Source organism: Pipra filicauda, unplaced genomic scaffold (genome assembly GCF_003945595.2).
Source record: "Pipra filicauda isolate LSUMZ 115617 unplaced genomic scaffold, ASM394559v2 scaffold116_size3395265_pilon, whole genome shotgun sequence".
Taxonomy (NCBI): domain Eukaryota; kingdom Metazoa; phylum Chordata; class Aves; order Passeriformes; family Pipridae; genus Pipra; species Pipra filicauda.
This window is the reverse complement of record NW_024103618.1, coordinates 2,637,636-2,651,778: the sequence shown is the minus strand read 5'-3', so window position 1 is coordinate 2,651,778 and position 14,143 is coordinate 2,637,636. Positions and strand designations below refer to the sequence as shown.

Genomic DNA, 14,143 nt, shown 5'->3' with positions numbered 1-14,143 from the left:
GTAAAGTAGAAAGAAAGGAGAGAGAAGCCCTCAGACTTCATAAGAAACTCTTCTAGGTTTCAGTGGAATCCGTGGAGACTTTATTTCCCTGGAAACAGTTAATTAGCTTTAACTGGACATCATCCCCACTGATTTCCCTCTCAGCTGCTACAGAAACCAGCATTCTATGAATATTTCTTTCTGAGTTTTGTCGCCGGGACAGAGAGATTTCTCTGAACAATTTTTCCTGCACTCTGTAGGCCTTGCTTGCCATGGAAGTGTCAAGCGTGTATTGTTTATACTTATAGACTGTGTGAAAATATGTGATACTTATACTTGTTAGCTGTGTGTCTAATTATAAGGTTTGAGAACATAATATGTTTATAGAAAGAAAACCTTGAGAAACTGAAGATAATGAAACACCTGCAAATTTAGTAAAACCCTAAAAGCAGATTAATTAGAAAGAGGTTTCTATGCCAAGGATGATTTCAGATCGCGTGGACAGAACATCAGGTCCAATGAACTGGGGACATGAGACGCGTGCACAGACTGAGCTATCCAATCATCTTGTTATGAGCATGTACCCTGAGCAAACTAAACTGTATAAAAGTTAACTGATTTAAATAATAAATGGACATATTTGCCGACCATAATGGCCTGTGAGCATTATGTTCACGCCTCCCAGTCGATAGAGCTTCCTCTTTGGTCTTCCTCTAGCAGCTCAAGCAACCAGTCACTGACAATGTATAGATTTGGACCTGGATGGAGCAACTACAAATAATGCTTTCCTTAATTTTACAGGTGAATCGCCCTCACCCTGGTGATCATCCTCTTCTGATCATCTTTATGGTTGGTGGAGTGTCAGTCTCTGAGGTCAAAATGGTGAAGGATTTGGTAACAACACACAAACCTGGTACCCAGGTAAAAATAGCTCTAAACATACAGTTCTTATCTAAATGAAACATAAGAAAATTCATCAAATCATGTTCCTTATAGCACTGGTACCAAACCTTCAGAAAGCCACTGCCACGTGGACAGAAATGATGTTACGGTTTTGCTGTGAAACGTCTGTAGACAACAAGTATTCAGACACCGGTGATCTGGTTTTTTACATGCTATAGGCAGCAACAAAAGTACAGACTCAGGTTGGAAAATTCAGAACAGACTGACATTAATTTGAAGGAACTTTCATCATGTCTCAAAAGATTAGTTTCTTTTTATTCTTTATAAACAGAAACATTTGCTGTTCTGAAAGGCTACAGGTTCCCCGGCATAGTGCAGGGATACTCTGAAGGAGCCTGGGTACTACCTGACTTATCCATGGTAATCCTGCAGGCAAGCCACTTAGCATTGCTGAGGAGCAAAATGAATTAGCCTAGACACAGCTGTACTGTTTCTGTCTCTGGCCAGGTATCTGTGATAGATACCTGACCACTAGACCTTAAGTAGCCTGAAGCAGGTGATGTGGAGAAGGCCCCCAAGACTCTGCATCCCTTGAATGTGCTGTTGGACTCCTTGAAGGAGGATGGCTCTCACAGTGAAGCTTCAGTAGCATCCATGTGGCTGGTCTTTGCCTTGTCCGCTCTCTGGCAGCAGAACTTGAGTATGGTAGCTATCATCTGAATGGAGAAGGGAGGGAGAAGAGAGGAGTAGGATGGATGAACTCTGGTGGCACCATTAATTCTGGAGAACCGCTCAGGTGTCTATTGAGTACTGCAGATAAAAAGGGTGATATAAAAACTCCAAAGTGCTGTGTAACCAGATTCTTCATAAACGTAACTCTAGTTTCCAGGGTGGCTTGTGAACATCTTATTTTCAATTCGTATGGAATATAGTTTTGATTAGAGAGAAATCAGTAGTAAAATGGAGTTAACCAAAGGCAGAACAGCCCCTCAGTTTAACATGTGTTTTCCATATTTTAGTTATCTTTGCAAACCAGTCTCAAGCAGTATTTTGTAAGATGGAGTACCATTTTTAGCGATGTTTTTTGATCTGATAACACATTTCTCCCCTATTAGCCTATTAGTAATCTCCTCAAAACAATGAATTGAATTCTTTTCCCTCTTGGAGGCGAATTGAGTTGTGACACACTGATGGGCAAGTTAATCCACGCATAAAATGTATTAAAACACCCTGGAAGATAAACAGAGGGTTAACATCTGAGTTGGTTGAGAACTATGCAGGGGATTTTCAGCTGGCTTTCTGAAGGAACTTAAGGCTTGACAGTGGTGACATTGGATCTGGTGTTGCTTTGCTTTGGCTTAACCCTGGCAGCAGGTCACCCTCTGAGGCAGATTCCTAAAGCATTTTAAGCTTTTAGTGCATCTTGCCCTTTGTGCAAATGTGCTGTGTTAGAGGTGAAAGGACTTTGGGGGAGAGGTGGGAGGAGGAAGAGAAAGAAGAAAAGAAGCAGTTGTGCAAGTCTCTCACATAAAAAAAGTTTGTAAGTTTGTTGGATTTACCTGGATTTCTGCACTGTAGCTGTGAATATGCACCACCTGTTTAGGATTATTCTCTTTTCAAGAAGCCTGGCATTTATCTAACTTGAGCCAGGGTTTAACAGAGCTTTTTTGTGTTGTTCGAGCAATCAGGTTCAGGCATCAGAGGAGCACTGGCCTTCCAAGTCCCTTCCAGTCAAACAAAGCACTAACGTTTGTACTCATATTGGCTCTTGGAAAAATGGGGAAATGTGTGAGTGCAAAAATGGAGGAAAGTAACTGAATAAAAACTGACAGGGTGCACTGATTACTTCAGCAATTGTTTGGAATTGAGGCAAATGACATTTAAATGTGGAAAAGGAAACACGTTTCCATCCACAGAACTGCTTTGCATCTGAATATGAATGACTATTTTATTTCTCATGGAGAAGCACAAAGGAATACAGTGTTTCCTACGCATTGTTGGGTTTTGGATGGTGGTAAATAGCTCCCCATACCTCGTGAGAAGTGCCTTACTTTCAAAGGAAGAAATTACTTCTCTTTCTCTGCTTTAATCAGGAGAATAATGAAGAGCATGAGGGGAAGTTTCACTCTCCCTTCTCCCAACATGCACAACCATCTATGTGATTGTGGCTGAGGCAGGCAGACGGATAAACCCCTCCAGATGCAGCAGCAGATGTTAGCTGCATCCTTCCCTGCCCTCTGCTGGGGGGAAACTGTCCATGTGAGCTCAGTGGGCCAGGATGGGAGCTCCTGGCTCTTCCACCTTGGCTGCCACCAGGAGGGGTAGCCCTTCAGGTGAAGGATGAAAGACAGACACGCTCTACAGAACAAGGAGGTCTGCAAAGGACTGTCCTGAAGAGAGCTGCCTGGAGAAGAGGTGGACATTAGGTATCTGGGGAATTCCCCTCTTCTCTTTAAAAATGAAAGAACAAACATTCACTATTTATCCCTCTCGAGGAGCCCTCAGAGATACTGGGGGGAAAGGAGGAAAGTCCTGCTGTATTTGGCAGCATCCTTTCTGAGATGTTAAAGTTGCAGATCTCTTTTTTCTCTCTGGGCTTGCTTTTAGTTGCACCAATCCCCTCAGGGTTCAGTGGTAGGACTCCAAGAAGAAATTGCTTTTATCTGTCAATGGCTATTGGTGATGTTTGGCTTGTACCCTCAAAAAACTTTGGTAACGTGTTGCTTCATGCTTTTCAGAGTTAAGCTGCATGATAACAAGATGAGCACATACTGTTCTACAGTCTGATTCTCATGAAATTTAAGTAAGACAGCGTCAGCCTTTGGCATCTGCAAGTTACAGAGAGTTTTTCAGGCTTAGGAAGGAAGAGATAATCAGTGTCAGTTTGCTGCAGATTGTGTGGGAGGACAAGGGAAGAGGAGAAGTGAGGGGAAGACTATCACCAGTACAGAAGGGATCCTTTCAGTATCTGAAGTGAAAAGATGAAAGAAATAACAATTAAAAAAGTTGGAATGCAGCATTACCACACACTTAAGCCATATGATGGACAGCACAAGTGCTTTGAAAACTACTGCAGTATGCGGACACACAGACATACTCCATTGATGTTTGTGCTTCCTGTCCTTGGATTTGCACTGAAGAAGCAAATTCATTCTCAAGTAGGCTAGTATGATTAAATCTGCCCCCCCATCCCCGCCTGCAGTCCTGACCCTATGGACTGTAAGAGCAGTGTCCTATGACTTCGACTCCGGGTTAGCTCCACACAGCAAGAGCGTATGCACTTGCTCCTTAGTGATAGCTTTGCTCACACTAGGCAACTATATACTAGTTTTCACTTAAGGAAAACAGATACCTGCATCTGGCAGGTTGTGTATCATGGTTGTACTGAGCGATGGCTTCTTTCATCAGACTCGTCTGGTATTAAAAACCATAAGAAACAAAAGCAACAGTATCTGACAATGCTCGGGGTTGGCCTGATATGCAGAACATCATGTGCCTGGTCTGAAGAGACGTTTCTGAGCAGGGACTGTGGCTCCCTGCAGCAGGCCAGCAGCATTTCTGTGGTGCTCATCTTACCTTCAACTGAGAAAGAACAGGTATCACTCAGATCTGTGCTAAAGGAGAGGAAACCAGTGTTTCCTCAGCTGGTGCCTCACAGCAAACGCAATGGCAGTCACAACAAATCACCGGGTAAGATGTGGGTAGAAGTGTGTCAAAGCACACATTCATTAAGAATACAATGCTACCAGTCATTATGCTCCTTAAAGTGATTTAACTACAGTTATTAGAGAGCAGACAGTTTCACTGGACAAGTCGTATTGCCCTGTCAGTAAACACCAGAAACACACAGCCTGTCTAGAGCTGGGTGAAGCAAACCATTCATATCCATGGCTCATTAGCACTGTCTCAGTTCCCTTCAGTCTGACTTGTTTCTTTTTCCCCTTCTTTCAGGTAATCGTGCTCTCCTCTGCACTCCTGACACCACATAGTACTGTTGAGTTGTTGTTTGCCCCAGACCACCTCCAGCCTGACACTGATATCTGACAGGGGAGGATCTGTGGAGAAGATGAGTGAGTGCCTCACCCGGAAACATCAAATCCCTGGTCTGTCGTTCTTCTCAGTAGCCCTCCAAAAACTGACGTGTCACCTGCTGCAGTTACACCTCCAGGTGAAGCAGCTGGGTATCTGGCTGAAAGGGAACATGTGCAGCTAATGGGCAGCTCTTCAAAATGGTCCAGTTGTCCAGCAACAAGTCCCCCCTCCTTAACAATAGCACTGTGCAGATTGAATCACTCCCAACCCCATTTGATGTAGTGAGGGTGATTGTAATAATTCCCTAGAAAAGGAGCAGCTGAGGACCAGGTGATGCTGAATTTTCCCTCCCCAACAAGCAGTACTTTTTTCTCTGAAAATTCCTAATGGTTTTGCTGGGGTTGTGTTTGGTGGGAAATGCTGCTGAGGGAGTGAAAGGCTAGCAAAATCCACCCTTCGTCATGCTACCTTGCAAAATATGTGTGCCTTATACAATGTGAACAGCCTCTGCTCTTACTTCGTCCCTCACTGCAGAGAGATCATGGAGCACAGCCCTGATTTAGCTGGCACAGCTCCCAGTCCAGTGATGCTCTACTGGCAGGACTGGTAGAGGCAGGGAAGCAGAGAATCAGACTCAAGGCCTGGGTTACATGGCTGCTTCTCTCTCAGCTTTCTGATTCCTGCTCTAGTTTCTCCACCCACAGTCCCAGAAGAAAAGATTGTTTCTGACAGCACACACATCTAGATTTACACAGGAGGGCATATGGGCTGTGTTGGTTGGATGATAACCCTGGAAGAATCCTCCCCTCACATGGATTTGAAAAAAAAGAGTAAAAAAAAAAAGGCAGGGTCACATTTTCAAGAGGCCACAGCACAGATCCATTCTTGAACTAGATTTATGAACAGCGTGATTAAAGAACTGCTTTTATTTTATGATCACAGAAGAGCTGCAGTCAAATTCAGTTATGTAATTTTTTTTATAAAACTTTGCTACAATCTGTTATAAAAAGGCAGCAGCCAATAGAAATTGTAGTTGCATATAGCACCGAGATTTCCGAATTGCAGCATAAAATGGTGGAGCTCTAAAGCTGCATCCTCTTTCTTCATTAAGGAATGCTATGACTACAGCTTACAATGAGATGAGAATGTGAAATTATAAGTGGCATTCACTCTATCATAGCATTCTTTACCATGCCAAAGAGTAGCTTAAATGGGAAGTTTTCTACATTTTCACTAGCTAGCATTAGTTCTCCTAAATGTTTATAATGGTCTTCAGAAAAGGGTGCATTTTGTTTTAAGTTCACTTTCGAGTGGCTGGAAGGAAACAATGGACCAATTATAAAGCATGGACAATGTCGTCTCTATGGAAGAGAAATTTATAGGAATGACTATAGAATGGAACTTTGTGCTATAAAAAATGAGAACTGTTATGTGATTGCAATATTAAAATCGCAAGGAATAGTTTGAATAGAGCAACTGGAAAGCAAACAGCCAGTCTCTTGGTTTCTTTTCTCTCATTCTGTACTGTTTAATCTTAGAATATGGTTGTTTTGCAAATTCTGTAATCAATAAAGCAATGCTCTTACAGTGCCAAACCTGATCCATCTTCTCCTTTTCTCCTAGTATGCAGAGCTACACCTGCCAGAACTGCATATTCCTGCAACCCCTTTTGCATTATTTTATTGCCCCTAGGAATTTAGACGTTTTATCTTAGTAGGTGTCCTAGAACGTTTTCCACACTCTGTTCACAGAACGGCTCTGTAGCAGAAAGGCTCATCTATGTCTGGTGACCATTGCTGGCCAGTGAGCTCAGGTACTCACACCTCTGAGATGCCACTGCTTTCCTGAGATGATGGAGGCTGGCAGGTGTGGTCTCCACTCCCTCACCTCTCTTTCATCAGATGTTCTCAGGTCTCTGACTTGGCCATCTAAAGATGTACTGTATTGAGAAGACAAGGGATGAGTCTAAGCAGACACTGGTGATCTTCCATTCCCTGTGGGTGAAGTAGCACCTCTGACTGAAGCAAAAACTAGTTTTCCAGGCCCACACACACACACTTTGGAGGAATCTTCTCAGGCAGTGAGGCCACAGCTGTGGCAATTGATACTGGAACTCAGCCACCATCTCATACACAAGTACTTCTAGACCAAAACTGCACTGGAATCTTTCCAGTGGCCCTAGTGTAATAGTAAGCTCTGATTTGTAGGAAATAGCTGTAGCAGCTACACATAGCCTGTGCTCAGGGAATAGGTGAGATGAGAGATCTTCTCCCAGTTTCATGTGGGTAGGAACAGCACAGAAGAGATTTGCTTGGGCAAGTGCAGGACCACGGCAAGGAATATTTAAGTCCTCTGCCTGTGACACTAAGCAATACTCAAAAGGCAGGAAGAGAAGCCACCCTTGGCAAATAGGTTTACTACTATATTAATAAGCTAAGCGGAATTTCATGTAAGTTCAAATTGGTAGGGCAAGCTCAGTTTTGTTTGCAACTCCTGTCCTGTCACTTTGGCTCGTAGCTCATCATCCAAAAGATTGTCATCAGCAGGACCCTGTCAGAGTTTCCCTGCACCAGTTACTACAGCTGTGTGCTAACCAGGTGAGTCTGTACAGTGTCAGCCTCAGCCCAGCAGAAACAGCCTCCTCAGGAAGGCTCTCAGTAAAGCTACTTTAAACATGAGGTAGTTGAACACTTGCAATTTAAGTTCTTCATTGTGATATAGCTCAATATATTTATTTTTTTTAAGGAGAAAGGGGCAGTCACTTAGAATTTGTATTCTTCCCAATTTTGACCTACCTCACACCCTTCCTTTCCAGTTGAGAAATATTGAAGTATTTTTGACAAGGGGAAATGAAGAATCCCATTTTCATTTGAAAGGTCTCTGCCTTATTCAGTTCCTCTCCTAAAAGAATTTCTTAAAAAGGAAGTTGTAAAGCAGTTGTGAGAGCTACCCCCCCTGTGGTTTAAGCTAATAAAGGAACAGTATAGGCAGAAAAGGCCACCTTACTGTTTCTGCAATGTATGTTAACGACCTTGAGAAAGCTATTGCTTTATCTCAGCATTTCTCTGATTGTCACCCATTGTTTCCCCACCCACAAACAACACAGGAGGAAATACGTAATTCAAAAATTTAATGTTGAACAAGGCAGTAAGAATGAAGAGTCCACTCCCTAGGAGAAGTAACTGTACACAAAATAAATAAGTTACAGTTTAAGCAAAAGCACAACTGGCTTTTTAAAGTGCATGTGTATAAGGCCCTTAGGCTGTGAACTCCATTGACTCAATATTTAGAAAAAAATTCTTTATATAAATCTGCCATGTGTTTTAAGAATGAAGAAGGTCTGGCTCCGCTCAGAACAAGCCCCCAGCTTCATTGCCTGGAGCCAGCCATGCTTCACACCTTTTCTGCCTACTGCACACAGGAGAGACAGATGTCTTTGAATGGCATCTGTAACAGACTATCACTCCAACTCCACAGTCATTCCTTGGAAGCTCCCTGTTGGACCGTTTAGTCTGGAGACCATAAAAAAGTTGTTTGTAATTAAATACGATTACACTCTGCAGACAATAGTTTTGCATACAAAGAATCTGGTCAAGTTGTCTGCAATAACATGGCTAGTAAAAAAATAAAGGACCATTGTTTACAGTCTTGATGCTCAGTCCTGTGCACTTACTTTACACTTCTTTTTACAGAACAATTTCATGTTTGCTTATTTGTTTTGAAATACAGGGAAAGAAACCACAGTTCTACCGTGCAATAAAATTAAACACATACATCATGCTGTGTCCTTAATTCACGTGAGAACAAGACTTAAGTGGTTACTTTTGAACAGTGACCTGAGGTTCAGGACGTTTCCCTGCTCAAGTACAAGTTGAGTTACAGCTAAAAGGTTGTTTCTGCACAAATGAAAACCAAATCTGTCCAACTGGGGTAAAGACAAACAGTTTCATTTACTGAAAAGTTCATTTTCCAAATGAAAATACCTGTTCTGCAAGTCACATCCTAGAACTATTTTTCAAGAGTTTTTGTGTTTTGGGGTTTTTTTCCTTTTCCAATCTGACATCGTTCCTTTTTTAAGCAACTGCTTAGAGACTTCTACAGCCATGTAAAAGGCTACTCAAACTATACTCCTTCTATCACATGCCTTGGACTCTAGATGTGCCAGTGTTAAATACCCAAGGTTTCAATCTCCGGCAAAAATGTCAGGTAGACCAAGGGCACCGCTGTCAAACAGAAGTGACAGTCCTCACTTTGGCAGACAAAGCTTGCTTAAACCTTCTCTTCAGATCCTGCATGTTGGGTGATTTTGGCCGTGGAATAAGAGAGGTTCTCCTCCTCTCAGGGGTGCTGGTTATTTGCTGTTTACTGACTTCTTTACAGAGGAGATGGAAGGCATTGAAGACGTTGTTATAGTTTTCACTGACAGATACTTCATAGAAAGTACAGCCCAGCATATTGGCCAGCTGAAGTCCCTGCTGAGGCTCCACCTCTTTGATATGCAAGAGATCAGCTTTGTTTGCAATGATGACAATGGGGACCGTGTTCCCTGGATGCAGCTGTCGAACATGATGGTAAAGGTGACTGAGTAGCTCAAAGCTCTTGTAGTCTGTGATGGAGAAGACAATCACTAGGGCATCTGCCCAGCGAATGCATCTGTTCAGCTGCTCGTTACAATCTAGACTGTGATCGTGGATCTGAAAAATGAATGGTCTCAAGTTAGATAGCTGCAGTCATAAAAGATTAAAGGAACCTGTCTTCAGGAGTCTGTAAGGCCAAATAGCATTTTACAGGTTCAGAGAGATATATTTGCATTTCACATTGTAAGTATGAACTTAATCTGAGCATAGCGAATAAATGCAGATGTTGATTCAGCTGCAAAAAGCTGGAATTTAACACTGGAGTTTGCTATACTCAAATGGAAAATTGACCTGAGTAGTTCTGCATGCAGAGAAAGACTTTGTAGTTCCACAGAATGGGAAATTAACTGGCTAGACAGTAAGTCTGGGGAAGCAAAGATATGAGCTGGAAGCATTTAGACCTGGAGTGTTGCCCAGTTCAAAAAGGCAACAATCCAGCATTACTCAGGTCTATATATTCAAAACTTTAACTTGTGACACACTAATGAGCACAGCCACAATGTAGCAGACTTTGCTTTCTGTCATACACATTTATGAAGCTTGGTGGGCAGTGGTCATAGCATTTTTTTCCACATGTACCTTATTTGCACAAAATTGTTTCTGGGTTTGTGCCTAATGTTCCCAATATACAGGAACAGACACTTCAGTAATTCAGCCTCCAATGAACAAATGATTCATCAAAACAGTGAGTTGTTGCCTTTTACTACCAGCACACTGCAGGCACCCAACACAGCTGGCTTGACTGGTTAAAACACTAGTTACCACCTCTCCCACACAGAACACCAAACTCTGAAACGGACAGCAAAATATTTCTAGAAAGACCATAACAAGATGCTGCACAGAAGGACACAAGCACACAAACACTTTGAGCTGCTCTGGTAAACTGCATGGTTGCATCTAGCTCACCTGAACTCCTGGAGTATCTTGTACTTGGATAGCCAACATCTCTCCATCTATCTGGATGTGCCTGCTGTAGAGATTACCTGACGAGAACACCAACAGGTTCACAAATACAGTCACCACTCTGCAGACAAATGTTGCTTCTGCTGCCTATTAGTTGTGTAGAGAAACTTGTATTGCCACTTATGAGGCAGAAAACCAGCCTTAAAAGCTTTCTGTGTGTTAACAATGTTTCTGATGTTACTAGAAGCCTGGGATTAAATCTTGTATTGATTTGTTTTGAAGCTTGGTATTTAATAGTGTGCAACTTGGAACTTAATCACTTCTTAAGGACTATTTTTGCTTGGATGATAAAAGTTAGAGTGCAAAATAACCAGCTTTTATTATACAGAAGAGCAGTTTGCTTGTCATTTTGTATTTACACACTTAAGTGAAGCTCTCTGCTGGTTGGCCTGTAAAATATGCTGTCTTGGTTTGTTTGTTAGGCTTTTTCAAGTAATTTCCTCAACAGAATGCTGCACATTTTACATTGGCATTAGTTTAGACTCCCCACTGTACTCACTGAAGTACATAACATCACCTCTCCCATTTTCCTCTTTAAGCTGGCCTTGCCTAGCCCATGTAGATCCTGGCACTCAGTTTGCAAAGAACGGCACAACAGTAGGTTTACAGAATGTTTTCTTGTTTCAGCTAAAAGAGTCCTTCAAAAAGGGGCACTTTCACCACATAAAGCGAATTCTGTCAGAGACCAGGGCTGCAGTACAACCCATCTCTAGGGCTGCTGCGGTCACAAACCGCGTGTGGCTATGCCCGGCGTGCCCCTTTCGGAGGGTGGCGAGAGCAGACCGGGGAGGGGAACAGCTCCCAGCGAGGACACCCTGCGGTGGCTCGAACCGAAGGCGGCACCTGCCGGGTGCCCCCCCCCCCCAGCCCCGGGGGACAGTTCGCTCTTCCTTTCCCACCTGTGACGCGGCTCTGCGCCGGGCTTCGGGCACTCACTCCCAGGGCGCGCACCCCGCGCCGTCCAGCCCGGGCACCTCCGGCGGAGGCACCGACCGGCGGCGAAGCGTCCGGGCCCCTCTCCCCTCTCTCCTCCCCTCGCGGTAACCCCCTCCCCCCATCCCCATCCCGGCGGGAACAAAGCCGCGCCGCCACTCGCCTACCTGCGTTCCGCTCGTAGTCGCCAATGAACCGCCGGGTGAGGAACCGCACCACGAGCGCTGCGGGCAGGCACAGACAGCTCCGTTACAGCCGCGCTCCGCGGCCCCGCCGACCCCGACCCCGCACCCGCCCTGCCCGCCCCGCTGCCCCCTCCTCACCTGTCTTGCCCACGCCGCTGCCCCCCACCACCGCGATCTTGACGAGGCGGGGCCGGGCGGTGGCGGGGCCGTCCCCGCCGGGCGCGCACTCGGCGATGGTGCACATGCTCTGCGTCAGGCGCATCCCCGCTCCGCAACCCGCGACTCGCACCCGCCGCCGCCGCTCCCCGGGACCTTTTCTCGCCCCCGCGTCCCGCCCCGGCCCGCGGCGGCCACTCAGCGCGACCGAACCCCCTCGAGCCCCGCCCCGAGTCCCGCCCCGCCGGGCAGCGGGGAGGGGGGAGCGGCTGCGGGGAGCGGGGACTGAGGCCCCCGGGCCTTTCGAGGAGTGGTGGAATCTGTCAGAAACGAGCAGTTTGTGTCTGTGCGTGACCTCCCCACTTTTGTGGAGTCAAGCACCTGCAGCACCGAGAGTTTCCGAAAATCACACCTCCAGGGTCGTCTCCCAAAATCCTTCCAGGCTGACTGAAACGCGCGCGAAGCGTGTAAAAGCTCAGTCACCTGCCTGGTTCCCAGCCTGGCGGGGTACCTCGGTCCTGTGGATGTCGGTCTGTGTGTACCTGCCATACCACACCTCCTTCCATCCGCGTCGGATGCCTTGCCCTCTTGCCTTCCCTTGCCTTCCCTTGCGTTTTGAAATAAGGACACAGAGTAGGAGCCGACTGAAACCAGAGCGGCTGCAACTGTGAAGGAAAGAGTTGAAACCAAGGGATGAGGCTGAGGAAGGTCTGTGTCCTTTGAGCTTGGTAGTAAGACACAGAACAGAGTGGGGGGGAGGAATCGAGGAAATCATGGATGTGGTAATGGTTAAAGAAACAGAAAATAATGGCAAGGGAGGAGAATTATAAACGAGAGGTGGGTGGGAAACGGAGGACTGTACCAGCCGAGGCTCAGGGAGCAGTCCATGTAAAGCACTTGAAACAGTTTCTGGCATAAGCAGGAGCCTGAGCAGCAAAATGGAGGAATAAAACCTGCCCGCATGTCAAGCAAAGCTTGCTAGGAGAGATGTAGCAGAGGAGGATAAAATCAGTCTCCCACGTTCAGGAAAGAGACCTCATAGTAAAGGCCACTAGATAACACTGAATGCCAATTACAAAAAATAAAAATAAATAAATAAATAAACAAATAAATTTTAAAAAGCAATAGCCCCAAAATGTTTGGCTTAAAAACACAGCAGGGAAAAATGTTAAAAGAGAGTCAGGGGTAGAACTGGGTAACATTGGCCAAAGATGGGCACTATCTCATCAAACACACATTTGTGCAGAGCTTTCTATAAGGTCCAAAGCTACGTTTGCACATGGAAAAGAAGATAATGGGAATATAATGAAAAAAAATTCTACTCCTGCAGTAGCGCCTGCATTCCAAGATATGAAGGTGAGAGCAGACTCTGAACAACACCTGGGGCTGAGCCATGCTGGGTACAACAGAGGAGCAGCTCTCTTTGCCAGCTACCAGACCAACACCAGAGGTGATGGTAGTCTAGCTTTGTGAGTAGTGAGAATATTGTAAGACTAACTACATACTGAGCTCATAGGGGAAAAAAATGTTTCCTAGATGCAGTTTAAAATAAATAGATGGGTAAAACATAGATTTATAAAAAGCTGTTAGAAATTAAAAGGGAGAAGAGTAAGAGATATAATGAGAAAAAAAATCAGCAAGGCTGAAGAACTCAAGGACTTGAATACAAAGCAAATACTGGATTTCTTTATGCCAGAGCAGCAGCAATGACCTGGACATTGTATCTTGAGCAAAGGGAAAGGGTTTCAAGGATGATTTCCTGGTACATTGGTAACTAAGGTCATTGAAAATAGAAAACTTAAAGGTAGAAGTGAGGAGGATCACTCTCGTAAGAAAGTTTTGTCTGCAGAAATGCAGAAGATAAATAATGTCAGCTAGAAATAGTTCAACCACAGAAAAAGAAACAGGGCTGTCATACAGTGAGAAGGGCATACAAATTGAAGGAAGTCTGGCAGTATTGAGAAAACTAATAAGCATTTTGCTTTCAATTTTAATAAAGATGATTATGTGAAAGATGAATGCAGAAGGAAGATCAGTAATGGGAAGAAAGTCATGGGTAATTACTGCAGGGGGGAAAAACAAATGATCTCATCCAGAGTGCAGACAGGCCAAGTGTATGAAGATGAGGGTGCTAGGAGCAGGAAGTTTTACTGTAGTGCTCAAGCCAGTCTGGAAGACTTGCATTAAAGAAAGGAAGGGAAATAATTTACAATAATCTGGACAAATTTTGAAGGAAAGAATAGTTAAAGGTGTGGGGATAAATGGGATAAAAATGAAGTATGTGATTAAATGAGATGTTTCTTCAGCAGGAAGTTCAGCAGGAAGAAGTTCTATCTTTTCCTGATAGAACTTTGT

General features: G+C 44.5%; 2 protein-coding genes across 2 annotated transcripts in view; one reads left to right on the top strand and one right to left on the bottom strand.

The window, feature by feature from the left end:
- The window catches only part of SCFD2 (sec1 family domain containing 2), a 190,987-nt gene extending 184,478 nt beyond the window's left edge, over window positions 1–6,509 (top strand). Inside the window, exons 8-9 of the mRNA XM_027735944.2 lie at window positions 781–900; window positions 4,834–6,509. Of these exons, the coding sequence (XP_027591745.2) occupies window positions 781–900; window positions 4,834–4,926 (213 nt within the window). The 3' untranslated portion in view covers window positions 4,927–6,509. The remainder of the gene's footprint in view (window positions 1–780; window positions 901–4,833) is intronic.
- A 1,518-nt stretch (window positions 6,510–8,027) lies between these two features.
- RASL11B (RAS like family 11 member B) lies at window positions 8,028–11,966 on the bottom strand. Its single transcript, XM_027735994.2, has 4 exons — window positions 11,771–11,966; window positions 11,615–11,671; window positions 10,458–10,534; window positions 8,028–9,608 (listed from the first exon to the last, which is right to left on the bottom strand). Exons 1-4 carry the CDS (start codon window positions 11,892–11,894, stop codon window positions 9,141–9,143), a joined length of 726 nt encoding a protein of 241 aa, XP_027591795.1. The 5' UTR covers window positions 11,895–11,966; the 3' UTR covers window positions 8,028–9,140.
- Window positions 11,967–14,143: the final 2,177 nt, after the last annotated feature.